This window comes from Hyalella azteca, unplaced genomic scaffold (assembly GCF_000764305.2).
Source record: "Hyalella azteca isolate HAZT.00-mixed unplaced genomic scaffold, Hazt_2.0.2 contig9708, whole genome shotgun sequence".
Classification (NCBI taxonomy): domain Eukaryota; kingdom Metazoa; phylum Arthropoda; class Malacostraca; order Amphipoda; family Hyalellidae; genus Hyalella; species Hyalella azteca.
Window position 1 is genome coordinate 336,478 of NW_025939770.1, and position 17,052 is coordinate 353,529.

Sequence of the window (17,052 nt, forward strand, 5' to 3'; positions counted from 1 at the left end):
TTATTATCGATTTGGTAATAATTATAAGCTATTACCATATCATCCTGCCCGCATTGGTTGATACAATTGGAAAGATTGAAACGAAACTTCGCCTTCCCCTCCCCCAAAAATGAAAGGCTAACCTCAACAGAGGAAAGTGTTGATGACGCCCTTGCCTCGCGATACAGAGTGGACTCGTTCACCTAATGCCTTAAAGTTGAGGAAATGAATTAGGTTTCCTGAACTTGATTACATTTACTTATAGGAATTTATTTCTGTAAGATTAATTGTTTACACGCAAACGTTTGCATTGGACTGCATCAGATGGCCTTAAAGGTTATCCATTCGTTATTTAAAGTCAGTTCTGAGCTCAAATTTAGTCAGAAATGGTTATTGTTTGTAATACGGCAGCCAATCTCTGAAATGATGTGGAAACTTGTTGAAAGTATCTACGGTATTAATTTGCCTCGCAGTCCGGGACTGGGAACAGTGGTTCTGCTATCCGCGACCTCCTCCAAGCTGCCCCAGCTCCTTCACTTCCTTCTCCACCCGCTTTCCAAGAAGTTACTACTTTCAGATCTCGTGTCCCACAACCCAGACTTAGTTCACCTATCAGTAATGCTCGACTCCCCGTGCCTAGACCGAATCCTACCTTACCTCAACCGCGACCAACGACACACAGGCCCTTGTCCACCACGTTCAGACCGCAACTTACGACACCTAGGCCAATACCAACTACTTTCAGACCGAAACTTACGACACCTAGGCCAATACCAACTACTTTTAGACCGCGAAATACGACACCTCGGCCAATAACAACTTTCAGACCGCGAATTACGACACCTAGGCCCATACCTACCACTTTCATACCGCTACCTACGACACGCAAGCCGATACCAACCACTCTCAGGCCGAGACTTTCGACACCTAGGGCAGTGCCAACCACCTTCAGACCGCGGCATTCGACACCCAAGCCGATTCTAACTACATTCAGACCTCGTTCCATACCACCGGCTACCACACCAGTAACGGTTAGACCTCAGCCCACACCTAGACCTCAGCCTACACCTAGACCTCAGCCTACACCTAGACCTCAGCCCACACCTAGACCTCGGCCCACACCTAGACCTCGGGTTCCTCCTAGAGTGCCAATTCTTCCAGCAGTGGCTCTGGAACCAGATGTTGTCCATGCTGAAATTTTGAATCCAGATTTTGAAAATGAAATAATTCCACTTAATGCTGCAGAGCGAAATAGAAATTTTCTGACAACAACCGGCCTTAACAGACCTCGACCTGACGTACCAAGCCCGGTGTCTCTTAAAACTGACAGAGACGACTTGGAAAATTCTAGTGGCAATGGAAATATTGCCAAAAGTATTCAAAGCTTCGAAACTGATCAGCGAAGTTTTCTTGGAAGAGATGGTCCTATCAACGAAAACTTGATTAACAACGAAATTTTTACCATCTCCCCTCTAAATCTCGGGCGGACTAATAATAACAATCTTGGTCAAAATAATAGAATATCTCCTCGAAATCAAAAGATTAATACTCATCGTAGCACAACTAATGAGAATGTACGCACCAAGAATAACCATATTGCCACACACAATCCGAACAATCCAAGTGCAATTCGAACTCCTAGGAGGAGAGTTCAGAGTGCTAACCGTAATATTAACGTAAATAATCCTCTAAGTAACAGACGACCAGTCGCTTTCTCAGGCAGCACTGTAAACCGTAACTTGAATAATGTGGGTCCAACCCAAAGCCCGACTTTGCAGAATTCGGGCAACAGAGTTGTCAATATCAATCAGCAGAATCGGCTGTCTGAAAGCGGTGATTCATTAGGCCAACAAAATGCTCTCATTAATTTTGGAGAGACCCCTGACTCTATTGCCTCCATCACTAACCCACAGCTTTCCGCTGAAATTAACCCAGGTATCTTGACTACTAACCCAGTAGCTCTTCAACCTAATCTTGTGAATACTAACACGGGTGCAAATGCGGCGACATCTTCAGACTCCGCTGCGCTGCTGACTTCCATCACTTCTTTGCTTCCTGAAGCTCCTCATAATTGGGATGCTCATCTCAAAACCAAACCCAAAAGTAACCAGCATAATTGGACTGCTGCTTCGCACGTGAAGTCCTTCGATGACAACGAGACTCGAAAGGAAGAAACTAACTTCTCATTGCAAACCAAATCGAATCTGAACAACCCAACTCCTAAGTCTCAAAATCCTCATGGTATAAAAATTCTGAAGACAACTCCCAATTTCAGTTCTCAAATCAGTAAAAGTTCCACTGATCATTCAAGGAGAAACTTCCCAAACTTTCCAGAATTTCCTGAATTTCCAGAATTGATTCCCTTCTCGAAAAATCAGCCCCTCAACCAGGGCAAATCTCTGGAAGGTAGCTTACGAGGCTCTGGCAACAATCTCGTAGCGACTCATCCTGGTTTATCACAAGGAGCATTTGGGTATAGCGTTAGTTCTTCGTACGTGTTGCCACCCAATAAAGATGGTCAAATTGGTCAAACATTCCATATTAATACCGGCGCTGCTAGGTCATCCTTCACAATTTACGGCTGATGGCGCGTGCACGTGGCATGAGCATGTATTGTAAATAGTCTAAGAATTAAGACTCGATGGTTTTCATCCTCAACTAGTATTGTATTTTCCTAACATAACCATAGTTTTCGTTGGAAGTTCTTGCTCGATTATTTTATTACGTATGCTTTTTCTAATTTTTACAATGCTATTTGTATAGATGTAAAGTTTTTGTCGCGTAATCATTGGTAAATAGGTCAAAGTGATGGATGCCGATGATAGTGTGTGTGTAAATATATATTTGACATCTTCCTAAAATCGACATGACCGGCTATAATATCTTTATCTAATGTGGTGTTTGATGAACATTAGGAATTACAGGATATTATTCCTTGGAGCTCCACTCAATTAAAATTGACTTGTAGAAAAATACTAACTGAGGATAAGGCTAGGTTAAACAGGGTCTCATCACCAACCATAAACGATGATCAAGAACATGTTTTTCTTTGAAATTTTAACGACATTATTATACTTTATACTATACTATACTTGGATTAATTATTAATTTTTATTCATTTTCAACCACTGCTTTTGCAGCTAGTTAAAATTGCATATGATGATGAAAATAAGAAATTATATTTTTATTATGTGAAATTTTTCAGTCGACTCTTACGCGAATGTAAATATGTTTAGCATCTAATATAACTCTTCGATTTAGAAGTGCCTGCTCCGCATGCACACTCCTATCATAACTCTCTTTGCTTCGATTTTTTGTAAATAAATTTTCCAAAAGTGCATAGCGTTAGGTTTATGGTTCAGAAAAAACTATTGTTTATCTTTATCTATATTAACGTGAATCACTAGTTGCATATCTAGAATTGACATCTCTAACTCGCAATCTAATACAACGAACAACTTGGACTTAAGTCGATCTTCCTGCTCTCTTCTGTAGCTCAATGTTTCATGAATTATTTCTCGAGTATAACAAAATTTACAAGCATTTTATTTGGACGAACAGACAGTCCATAACATACGCAACTTTAGACAGTGAGCGCTAGCTTTGACGAACTTAACGATTGAATACGCCGTAAATTGTAGAACCATTTTGACTTGTGACTGCTCCAAAAGTTGTGGGGTTCCGGATAGGGTGAGTTTGATTCGCATCTAAAAAAAATTATTAAGTCATACTAAATTGGCATTAATGAATACATTATCAGTAGTGCATACTTTTGAAAGTATTTTTTATTTATTAATTTATTAGTTAATTCTACAGATTCCCATGAATTCTTCGAATTTTAGAATGATTTTAAAATTGGAATGTTGAAACAGACGAAGCTGAACTGCGAGGTGTTGTACGACGACTTGGCTCTGGAGGTGCGCTGGGCTGTAGCGGGGGAGAGCATCGTCATGCAGCTGGTCGGACGTGTTGGTGAGAAGACGAGTCACTCAATGCTGCAGCAATGTAGTTGAATTTGATGTGCAAATAAGCTTTATCTGTGCATTTTTCATAGAGCAAAGGAATCTGGTAATTTAAGGTTTACTTTCTTAAGATTTTTGTATCTGAAGAGGCTCTAGGATAGTTAAATTTAAAAGTTCGCATGGAAAATATGAATAATATAATGTGTAGCGTGTGATATTAGTGATGTCCCAACGCGTTGCAACTGCATTTCCTGTATAATAAAATATTACTTGATCATCAAAATCGATGTATCCAGACGTCCACGTTCATAATATAAGAAAGCATCAAATTCATGCAGTGATAGTAATAACTCGAAAATACAACATGACCTCTCTTTTTATAAATAAGCCTTTGCCTGTGCCCTCACAGAAACGAGCGTGACTTTGTCCGTATAGCGATGCACTCTACTTTGTGTGATCATCTTGACCCAATTTGGACAGGATCAGGACAGGATGCGTGCTACATGCAGGAAGTATGCCACTATTTGGACGATGAAGCCTATTAATTATTTTTGCAGCTGACAGCGAGTACATGTCGTTCGGAGTGTCGGGGTCTGACACGAGGTCGGTGATGATAGGAGGCGATGTCGTGACGGCTTGGCTGGAACGCGATACTGGACGCGGCTTCGCAGAAGATTACTTTTTGGGTGCTAAAGCCCAGTGCCAAGGAGGCAGAGGTTCCTGCCCTGATACAGATTCTCGGGTGCGAATTCCTTGTCTCAATTACACATGATAGAGCCTTCCCCTCCTGAAAAATAGCTTGTGGTGCTAGGCAGCGAAAATTATGCTGATTAGTCTCAAAAATTTTGTCGGTCTCATCATTTTGTCAGTTTGATATCGATGATTGCATACTTGTTTTCACTTATTCTGGTTATTCTGTTGGGTCAAGTGCAAATTTTATTCCTGCAGGGAAGCAACGACGTACGACTACTGAACGCAGCTCTGATCAACGACTTCACGATGCTGACATTCCAACGGCCACTGCGTGCGACAGACGCCACCGACCGCCCCATTTACACCAACAACTCGCAGGCTGTCATTTGGGCCGTGGGACCCGTCAATGCTCAGGGCCACACGTCCTACCACACGCTCAGGACCCGAGGTCTGTGATAACTCCTCTTACCACACGCTCAGGACCCGAGGTCTGTGGTAACTCCTCTTGCCACACTCTCAGGACCCGAGGTCTGTGGTAACTTCTCTTACCACACGCTAACTACTTTTACCGTCAGCTCAGGCAGCTTCCGAGGTTTTTGGTACCACATTCAAACGCCCTCTGACAGGACCCTGTTTCTGCGATGACTTTCTCTATTACATTTCCGAGCCAGCCTCCAGTTCTGCATATTATGGAAGATGTCCATTCATAAAATTTATTACATTTGTATGCATTTCTTGCTTCATAGGCATAAAATGTTGATAAAAACCTTATATGTGAACATTTGTACTTCATTATTTAGGCGTCAGACGAAAACCATGACTAGAGGAAAAATTCGAAAGTTGGTAATTAGAATAGGTCAGGTAGTTATCGTGAAATTCGTTATTTGCTAGATGCTCAACTTTTGAGATGGTTAAAAGCTATCTTTGCCTAGATAGCAGAGCAAATTTAAAGGCAAAGGTTTTAAGCGAATTTGACTTCATTGATCTTGAATTCGTAAAAAATTTGAAATCGTCCTTGTTCGAGTGAAATCGCAAGTACAGATATCATAGTTACATTTGCCTTTAGTTTTTCTCGAACAGAACAAGCAATATAATGGACTCGTGCAAGGGCAAAAATTTAACAGCGTTGCTGCATTCAACGAAAGCGCCGAAAATTGCTTGTATTGAAAATTCCCTCATTAGACAAATTCTTAGCTACGAACGTTTATATACTAGTTTTATGAAATCCAGGTGACATGTTCGTTGACTTTGGCCGCACTCCTCGCTGGAACTGCCCTCTGCCCGACGAGCCTGTCACGCCCACACCCTCCGCCGCCCAGGCCCGCCAACCAGCCACTACCCCCGTCGCCAGTAACGTTCCCCAAGCGGTGACGCCTTCCCCCAACGCCTGGTACATCCCACCCATCCCATGTTACGAGCCTGAAGACGGAGTCTTCTATGCCCAAATTGGCCCCACCGCCGGCGAAAATGGATACAACGCTATTACTGGTTAGTTCTCTTTGCTTTCTTCCTTGTATCTTAATTTTCTTGAACTATTCATGTTCTGAATGGACGGAGTTAAATAACGAGAATTCTTGAGTGAGAAGTAAAATTTGTACTGCCGCAGGACACGTGGGTTGGGGCGTCGCTTTTTACATCAACGGACTTCTGATCCCTGAGATCCACGTGGTGCGCGGCAAGAGTTACACGTTCGTGGTCGAGGGAGGCTACGATGAAGCGAACCCATCTCGCTCTCACCCTCTCTACATCACCGATGACCCCGAGGGAGGATACGAGCATAAATCTCCTCAGGAACGAGCGGTCAGATTTCTGTCCGAAGCCTTCATTTCCTGTCGGTTGCTTTCATTCCTATCGGACTTGTTGAAAAGTTCCTGACGCCCGAATATAATCATTTACTGCTTTGATGATGAGTTGGGATGCTATATATTATTACATTGACTCTGTGTTAACATAATTTTGTACGGTTCTCAATTATAGACTTGTGTCGAAGCTCAGAGTTGCTCCAGGATAGGATACACTAAAGTTATTGAAAACACAATTGAAGCGCCATGAATGTTTGATATTTTTAATGCTTTCTACTTACAAATATACTACTATCGAATTCTTCATGACCGGCAGCAAGTGAAAGTATTCGCCGGTGTAGACTTCGATGCTAACGGCAACCCGACGCCCACTTCGTTCGGGCGGCTCTGTGAGTGGAAGGCTAATCCTGACCAACCATCGGACGCCTTCACCTCCTTCGGCGCCTTCCAGCGAACCCTCAACTTGGACTGCAAGGAGGGACAGCCTGGCATCCTGCAGTGGACCCCCGATGCGAACACCCCCGACACAGTTTATTATCAGGTTATTTATTTCCAAGTCCAACTATGGTTTAGTATGTTTATTGCGCAAAACTTTACCTTCCCAATTATCCAGAAAGGTTATTCACAATGAAAGCCTAATCAAATTCTGCTGATATTTTTATTTATTTTTTCTTGAGGCCTGATACCTGTTGTTTAGTTGTATGGTGATCGAAGTGCCCAAAGGGATTAGGTAAATTTTCATAATTTTAAAATCTTTTTCTTTCTCAGTGCTTCAGCCACCGATACCTTGGATGGAAGATTCACGTTCATGATACCTGCGACGCAGCTGCTCAGCGTTCTTCACTAGGTACAGGTGGTAAATAACTGGTTTCTATCAGGCCTTTTCTCTTGTAACGCTGTAGTGTCGTGCTACACTTCCATGTTACGAGTGGTAAAGCCTTGAAACCCTAACGTTCGCGATCTACAAATGGAGGTGTTGGGAGTTCAGAAGTTTATTTTTCTACCTATCGATTTGAAGTGTTGCCTCACGATTTAATAATTCAAGGCACTTTATTTGAACTTGGATACGTTTAATTGTTCCGTTCTTCTATCATGAATCGTTCTTTTTTAAAAAATTATTCATGTCGAGATTTTTTCAAAACCGATGAAGATCAGAAATCTAAGTTGGAAAGATAGCCAGTGTTGTTTATTAGCAATTTATAATCGAAAGACTAAGTGTGCAACTCTCATAACGGTACTACACGGTAGCTGTAAATAAATTCGGCTTGTGAAAAAAGAAATTTCAGCAAACATTATATGGTTTTAACCTAGCCATTAATTTTGATAAATATGTTTGCTGGAAAGTAGATAGGTTTATTGCTTCCATTATCATGCTGAAAATGCTATTCCGAAGGCTGGGTTCTCATCTTTGCGTTCCTTATTCTATATTAAAATTAGAATCGTTCGATGCAATTTTTTTAGAATGGTTCTTGATATCCTGAATGACTCTAGTTTCCGCCTCCTACGTTTTCTTTTTTTTTTTATAACCTTTAATGGGCACATAGATACAAGCAACCATAAGTTAAAAGAAACTTCTTTTCGTCATGAACGATTGTCTGCAGAGAATTGTAAAAAAAAAAGTTGATACGCTATCGACCTCTTGAATCGTGTACTTTTCCTGACATTTTTTTTATGCTGTTTTCCGATTTTTTTTTATTTTAAATTTCTCATGTTTGGACATGAAGGCATAGAATTCAATTTTTTTTACTATGGGATTTGCCGTTGGCTAAAGGGTTTTCAATAACCTGTGCATTGTGCAAATCTAGAGTATTTCTCACGGTTTGCTGGTGAAAGTTCTAAAGGAACTTTAATATTGCACATAGGTTAACCCTCAGTGGGAAAATCAAGTTGTAAGTTTCCTCATTCCTCTTCTATGCCTGAAACAAACACTGGTTATGCTTATAAAGTCTAGAAGTTTAGTCACGTCATGATCTTGAATTATTTGAGTCCCTATACCCTCCCACTTCACTGCCTCTCCCTCTGAAAATTAAACGTTGGCCAGCAAAGCGAGCGTTCATCTGCCGCTTGTGCTCCTGTAACTATTTCCACCAGAGCCAGTAACTGAAGCTAAATACTTATCCTGAATCTCTACTATTTATGTATTTATTTGCGATTTTTGAACTTGGAACGCTTTTAGTTTCGATCCAGTTCCTTAAATTACGCCAGGCATTATTGGGATTTACTCAGAGGCAACTGTTCTGTCTCCAAATTTCAGGCCTTTGCCTCTTGGTGACTTTTGTTGTTAAAGTTTCGATTAAAGTAAATTACATTTTCTATGCATCTGACAGTGGAAATGATTCTATTCATAGGCCGCATGAATCATCAGCGTATTATCCGCACCGCACTTTTAGAATATAATTTTACGGTTCTTGTGATCTGTATTTTTTATTTCCTTTTCAATACGTTTTTGTGAACTTAGATTTATAGTTACTCTTTTGAGTTGAATGTAACAAATAAACCCTTGTTAATCCTAACTTCTGCTGTGTTTTTTCTTCACCTATGAATCTTCTTCGAAATTCGTGGGCCATTGGTGCTTTCTACGCAACGTTGAATATCGCTTCTAGACAACCTGTAGAAGTGAGTGACTGGCTGCCTTACCCAGATATGATTTACTGATGGCTTGTGCTGAATGCGGGCATTGATGCATTCTTTTTGTAAGAGACCAGAATTTTTACAGCTTGTAAAAGATTTGAACGATGGGATACCATTCCGATGAAAAATTTGAAAAATATAATCGACTGAATAAAATGCATACGTTTCGAAGAAAGAATTAGCAAGTTATTATTCATATTATCTCTGCACTGTAGGGCTTAATCATGTTTTTTTTGTAATTATCATCCCACCTCTAAATATTGCGCTTGAGTGCATCGCACTGCGCTTGAGTGCATTTTATATTAAATTTTGCTCATTTTACCTTGACCATTGGGGGGTAATGACCACCCGACACTTCCCGAAACTGTGAACCTGAACAAAAATTATTGCATCACGTCTTCAGGACAGCTTAGGACAAATTCTAATGCTAATTAGTTGTTTCTTGACAGACTATGGAGACGACTACCATACCGAAGACCAATCTGAACTAGCTACTGGCAGTTCGAATACCAGACAGACTGTTATTGACCTGTCGACTGCTGGGTTTGTATCTAGAAGAAAGACGATTAATAACAGAGAAAATGAAGATTTGGAATCGCCACTTCACCCACAGACAAAGAAATTTGCCTCCAGAAGCGATCAGTCAATTTTTTCTGATACAAATAACCGACGATCGGGTTTTTCTCGTGGAGGAGGACTTGGTAGAGGTGACGATGCAAGGAACTCCGTAGATGAATTTAGAGGTGATAGCCTTTCTAGAACAGTCGTACCCCAAAATGAAGGACCACGTAGCTGGTCGGAAGCTAATATACGGTTCGACTTCCCGAAAGATTTTGGCAAGAAATTGCCAGAGTTAAAAATTAATTCTCTCGAAGAAAGTTCGCTTCCAGAAGGTGATGAAACGGGCTTTGTTCTTAAAGAACATAAGCCTCCTGGACCTCCACCTCCATCCAAGTATGCCATAACAAACGAGTACAATTATGTTGATGTGACGAAGAATCTTCGAGAAGAAGTTCTCGACTCAAATTTGAGGGTTCGGCCTACAGATTTTCCAAAAATGGTTGGAGAAGTAGCTCTTTCCATAACGAAACCACCCACATCAGCTGCCCCAACATCATTTGCCCATGATTTTGAAAGTACTCGGTTGAGAGTTTCGAAACCCTCAAGTATTCAAGACGCGAGAGATGGTGTAATTGATCGCAGAAGACCGTTTCACGATGAAACAGAGCGTGGCTACCGGAACGACTTGTCTAAAAACAATCCCTCAAATCATGACTATGAAAATCATAACAGGGATGTAGAAACGCCAGTTCCAGTCAAAATAAACTCAAGGGTTCATGGAAACCGACAGAGAACACCGCAGAAACACAATTTTGTTAATCGCCACAATGAAGAGAAAAAACAATATGAAGATGACCGGCCTGGATTCAAACCGGAATCTGTGGTTTTCGAATCTGATTTTGTACCGATCCTCACTGAAGACAGTCCCGGTCCTCCACGCGCACTTCTGGAGTTCCAGCAAAGTCGGGATTCCTCTAGAGGTTCGAATCATGAACGTTTCCAGGAACATCATCTCCCTCCGAGATACTTTGAAGGAAACTTTGATATAGAAGATCGTCCAATAACGTCTTTGTCGCATTTCCATCCGGATTCTTTAGAGATACCTCACTTCACGAAAGGTACAAGAATAATTAGAAACCAGAGTTCAAATCAGCTAAGGGAAGTACACACTGGAGAAATAAATTTTGAGCCTGACCATGGACTTCCTCACCCGAGTTCTGAGACAATACGGCCAGCCAATATATTTAAATCTGAAGCTATTATACTTCCCGATTTTTCACGACATGGTTTAAAACCAGATAATCCTAACCTGGCTTTGTTTTCCTCCGAAAGACGTCCGACCCATAACATACGCCCAACTGCGACGCATGTATTCAGCTCTGGAAAGCCCATAGGGCAGGGTCAAATAATTAATTCTCTTGCACCAACGAGTGCACTTCAGTCTCACTTTCAGGGACCATTGCCATTTGAAAACGAGTCGCCAGGTCTATTTCAGTTACCGCACCATCTGCAAGACACGCACCAGTTAGTCCATGTTCATACTTCAATTCACCGTGCTACGCCGTTGCACATCTCTCCAGACGAACGCGCCTCCCTCAACCCTCAGGTGCTCAGGGAGGAAAGTCTTCACGTCAATGAGCTAAGAGGACCAAATGTGATAGGTTCGATTCTCAGCAACAACGTTGGAGCTGATGGTCATGGCATTTCATCTCACTTTAAGGGCCCTCAAGACCCCCCTCAAACGTTCAGTGTGCATCATGTACCTATCGATTCGGCAAACTCGTTAGTGCCTGGTACTAGCTTCCCTCAGTTGCAAAGTTTTCCTTTTTCTCATCCCGTTCCACCGAGTGGAGTTTTGCCCCCTCCAGTTCAGCTTGTGCCTGGAACAAGACCTTTCAGAAATCGACGACCTCATTTGCCCGGTCAACGTCCTCGGCATCATTCCAACCAAAATGGGCCTAGGCGAATTGTTGGCGATAGATTAAACCCTCGAATCACTAATTTCGGTGAAAACTTGCACGGTCCTGTGCGTCCAGGACAAGAACGATTTCATCGTAACAGAACCGCAGCCTCTCAAAGAATCAGAGGCCCCTTGATTCATGACAATCGTCGATTGGGCCAGCAGTTAGCTCCTCAAGTAGTCATTGAAGGCGAAAAACCCGAACTTTTAGCTGCAGGGAAGGAAAGAATATCTGCCAAGCGTAGAGCCTCTACTGCCACGAAAACAGGCGAGTCGTTCTTGCAAAATATTTGGTCAACTCTGACCGGAGGTTCCCGCGATGAAGGGAACGCTCCTCAACCGACACCAAGATTGGTAACTTAATGGCGGAAGAAACGGAGAATGAAATCGCCACATCAGTACAGTTAGATTTATTAAAATATTCGAGCTTACGAAGCTCTTAACTATAAAATTTGCGCATCAATGATGTATGAAATTTCCCATCAGATTTTCATTCGATTTCAACGTCCGAATAGGACAATAGGTGATCTGAAGCACTTAATTTCACCCTGTGACTAAGAACCGAAGGCCTGTTAGAGTTCCAAGTTGGTAGTCGAATTAAGCACAGAGTGCAATGATATGCGAAAGTAATTCGGCTAATTGAATCTCCTTATTATATTCTGCTTAGCAGAATTTAGAGAGGCAATAAGGGTAACGCCTAAATGCAAATTGAGATAATGCGTTATGAGGCTGATGCAACATCTACAGGTTGTATATATTGTATATTAGGTGCTCTGAAATCTGTTCTAATGTAACACACAGATGTGACACAGATATGTTATAATGTTACACACCTGTCATAGATTTATCGAAAAATTATTTCTACCTTAAGACCTGTCTCTACTCAAGACTCCATTCTTTTGATTGCATTCACACTGTACTCATTAAACATTTCGTCAAGAGCATGAATTTACTTAACTTACTGGTCATGCGTGAAGTGTTCACAGAGGATTTAAATCCTTTCTCGTAGAGGAAGTCTTAATTCAAGTTTTTCGTCCATGTTCTTGAACTTCGTGCCTCTTCAATTTTTTTTTTTTTGGAAATTCGGCGTCATTAAAGCCGCACAACCTCATCTGATGTTAATGGTCTGGGAAGGAATTCTTTTTCATCTTACCTTGAATTCTCACAGTTAATATATAAAGTAATTATCTAGAATTGCAATAGCTAGACTGCCTGTCACGGTCGGCATAAATCGTTGGAACACTTTAGGAAGTCGACAAGTCAGCATTTACATCACAGTGAATATGGGCAACTTTAATCTCGTTCTTGCTACTTTCCTCTCAGATCTCCTAGAAATTTCTTCCCATATCAAATCGCGAAATCTCGAAGCGCAAGTTTATCCAATCTCTGAAATCTAAATGTTTTCAAGAACGTAAGAGCTAAGTCATCTCTGGAGGATTATAGTCCCTCTGATATTGGTAAGTATATATTCACAATCACAAAATGTTTCAGTCTGCTGGGCAAAAAGTAAACAGATTTTAGAGATGCTATGACGTTTTCTGCTTTTATTTTCATAAGTTATGTTCAACCTTGAAAGTTGAGTTCCACTACCGCATCTATAATGCAAAAACGAGGTGGACCACAATAAAAACCCAACTATTTGAATGCATCGTAATTAACGGTTGCAACGCTTTCTTACAGCAACTGAGTTTTGAAACGGTCATTTCAGAACGAGTTTGTAATAGATTTGAAGTGCAGGGTCCTGGTAGACTTTGCTCGAACGCAGTTTTATTACAATTAACGGTACATTACAGTAATTAACGGAGATTTGGATAAAAAAATATACACGTTGACCTGTAAATTATAATACAGAGCCGGAATGAGATTATATATAAGCCACATGCGGGAGTCGGTCGCTTTTTTTGAATAAAAAAAACTAGGTGGTATAAAATTCTGACACTGCTGAACCTCCCGGGCACTTTTCTCACTGGTGAAGCGGTCGTTACCGGTCTCCAAGGTTAAGTTAGCCTGAGCAGATACCTCCCGAAGTAATGAAAACTCAGCTCCATGTAACTTCGCACACGTTTTCAATAGATCCTAACAATGATGTTAAGGTCATGATCATTTTTCGATTTCGCCATTGTGTGCGAGTTAGACGGCAATTATAATTATCACTTTTATAAACTCTCTACCAGAAGTAGTGTCAAGCGTGTTCTCCATGTATGACGATGACACCAAAGTTTATAATACAGTTAAGGATGCGTTTAATAAAATGCAACTGCTAAATGATCTTGATAGTTTAGTTGACTGGGCTGATGCGTGGCAGCTGCGTTTCAATGCTGACAAGTGTAAAGTACTTCACCTCGGCAAGAACAACGAATAGCAAGCTTACAGCATGAGAAGACACGGTTGCAACGAGAGGGTTATGATTGAGAAGCATAGCGTGGAAAAAGATCTTGAAGTTTGTGTCGAAGAGGAGCTAAAATTTTTCTAGGCATACTGAAACACAAGTTAATAAATCCAATAAACTGCTTGTGCTGATCAGACGCTCCTACGAGTGTAGCGGATCGCTACATAAAACTAAAATGATGTATATATATCCCGCTAACTAGAACTAATTTAACTAATTTTATATTCACCACATTAATATTAATAACTACAATATACATTAAAATCGTACATTTTAAACCATATTAAATAATTATAACATCATCATAAGAGTTTCGGAGAAAGCAGCTCAGTCGATTGCAACATGCAAGGCCTTTTCATACTGGTTCCTTTATAGCCTCTCAAATCCTAAAAGCCCATTTGCCGTCAGACATCGAACTGTCAACATCTCGCTGTCCCCTGCAACGAAACCTACAACCTGCAGCCTGTAGCCTCGGCGTCTCAAGCCCGCATCTTCCTGCCAAGCATACGTATACGACGCCTTCTTGCCGCGGTGCGTCTCCACGCCTTCCCTACGCGCCGACGCTCCTCCGCGATCCTACAGTGAACTCATACTGTAAACTCATACAGTGAGCTCATACTGTAAACTCCTACTGTGAACTCATACTGTGAACTCATACAGTGAACTCATACAGTGAACTCATTCAGAGATCTTTCGCTGGACATATTCTGTGAGTTGGAGTTGCAACCACGTACATTCAGTGACATCACATCAAGCAGGTCACGTGAGCTAAACCAATAAATCCATTTATTAATTTTTTAAAGGCCTCCCACACCCACCATTCCAACAACAAAAAAAAAGAATTGATTTTATTAATTAAAAACAGGGAATGGTTTCATGTCAATGATCAGGGCCCCGACCTTAACGCCTCTGATGGTGGCCTACACCGACTCCGAGGGTCACTGAGCTGTGACGCGAGCGAGGAGCGGGCCCACGTCGAACTTTTCTCTGACTGCTCTGAATTTATTGTGTGTTCATTTCTCCCAACCAAATTCGTCCTGCCGCTCCGTAATCCTTTCCGTCTGAAATTAGTAAATGATACAAGACGTAATTCTGTTGGCCTGAAATAATCCTCTGATGCGAGTCTAAAAAATACATATGTGTGGATAAAACTAAAATAACCCCACACGACTACCTAGTGGTAGAAATGATGAAGCTATTGTTCATCTCTGTCGTACGCCCGAACCTAGAGTTTGGAAACGTTGTGTGGTCACCGAGACTTGAAAAGGACAAAAATTTAGTAGAGTGCTCAAAGACCTGCAACAAGGATAATATTTGGCTTAAAAGGCAAGTCTTATGAACAAAGATTGAAGATTATGAAGCTTCCTAGTTTCCGTTATCGTCACCTGCGTGGTGACCTCATTGAAGTATACAAGTTTGCTCATTGTTTGCACAAGGTCCCAGAAGGATGATTAGAATTTGAAACAAGAACCAACACCAGATGCCACAGCTATAAACTGAAAAACTGCGGTGCAACTCATCCATGCGACAACACTTCTCGCTTCGAGTCACCGACATGTGGAACAGTCTCCAAGCCTCCCTGAAGATATTGTTGAAACTCCGAGTATGAACGCGTTCAAGAACAGACTAGACAGTAGACAATGCCACGCAGGAGCATATGTCTAGTCCTGAAATGCCTCGTATCCTACGGAACAACTGAAATCTTAAAACGATTATAACCTACCGTCCGTTGAAAAGATTTGATCAAAGGCCAGTCTATGCAAGAAAAATACAAGAATCGGCGACAGGCCCATCCAGGCCTATTCATCAATGCCGAAGATACTATAATACTAATACGGTCAAAATTCGCAGTGAGGGTAGTATATCTTCTATCCCACTGTAAACATTTGAACGAAACCTTAGAAATAAATTCCTAACCACCTTACTGTGACGTTAAGGTTATGGAAATTCTTTCGATTTCTCCTTCGTTCGCGTGGGGCACTTGCACGAAACCTGCGTTTCATTTTGAGCATTCAAAAAATCTATATATACACAAGTCGAATTATCTAATTGGTCAAGGATCTCATGGTCGAGTCAGAGATCATTATTATATTTTTTCGACGATGCGTGCGAAATCAAATTTGTTTCAATATTGTAAGAAAAACAATTTACTTGGATAATTCTTGACGTGAATTGCGCCAGATGGGTAAAATACATGGTTGAATTGGTAAAATATTTCAAGCCTTTAAGGCTATCTGCATATTTTGATTTAGTCCAGTATTCATAACTCATTCATCATATCCGAACAATGAATTGAGTTTGAGCTTTAGATGTCATGCGCTATTTTTGATGAAGCGAGCATCAATATTAAATTATACTATATATTATGATTCGCTTTTTATCAAAAATTTTTTCTCATGAAATTTCGGTAACACCGAAATTGAACGAGAACCATATTCTCAGTTATTGAAGCCTGTTAACCTGTGAATCGTTGCTTAGGTGAGCGATAATATATTGTTCTTGCTACTTAAGCCCTATTTTAACAGTCTAAGTGTAATGAACTACATTTATCATGTATTTATTTGGCTTCGTAGTACAGGCTTCGTGAAATTTGGACTAGATAAGATTATAAGACTGTTAAAATTTGGAATATTTTGTAGCTCAGTCTTCGTATTCATCAATTTGAATCTAGGGGGATGTTTTCTAAAAATGGTGAACTTTGTACGATATCAACTGAATTGCTCAACTTCAAATGCCAGCTAAATTTTGGAACAAAAATTTTCAGCTATATATTCTATGGGAACCTAGTACTTATCTTTACAGTCGCTAAATTCCGTTAAAAAAAACACAAAGCGGTGTCTCCCTCTCACTCAGTGGCCGATCTAAGCCAAGTGTCATTCATGAAATGAACTTGCTCATAGCTACGTGAAATACCTATTTTGGATATGAGTTTATTTATTGCTGCCTGTGCCTGATAAATGCTAAACTTTTAAGATCAATTTTTTAAATGTTACAATTGACAAAAAATGATTTATTAATATAAATATTTTACATAGCATTCAACCAAAAACAGTTGTGTTGGAAAACTTTGTCATT

The 17,052-nt window shown here is 40.7% G+C and overlaps 1 protein-coding gene across 1 annotated transcript in view; it reads left to right on the forward strand.

Moving 5' to 3' along the window:
• Positions 1-12,123, forward strand: part of LOC108665610 — a 53,478-nt gene extending 41,355 nt beyond the window's left edge. The window contains exons 7-14 of the mRNA XM_018152386.2: positions 3,852-3,951; positions 4,499-4,683; positions 4,890-5,082; positions 5,865-6,122; positions 6,241-6,434; positions 6,753-6,977; positions 7,205-7,283; positions 9,517-12,123. Coding sequence (XP_018007875.2) covers positions 3,852-3,951; positions 4,499-4,683; positions 4,890-5,082; positions 5,865-6,122; positions 6,241-6,434; positions 6,753-6,977; positions 7,205-7,283; positions 9,517-11,951 — 3,669 coding nt within the window. The 3' untranslated portion in view covers positions 11,952-12,123. The remainder of the gene's footprint in view (positions 1-3,851; positions 3,952-4,498; positions 4,684-4,889; positions 5,083-5,864; positions 6,123-6,240; positions 6,435-6,752; positions 6,978-7,204; positions 7,284-9,516) is intronic.
• Positions 12,124-17,052: the final 4,929 nt, after the last annotated feature.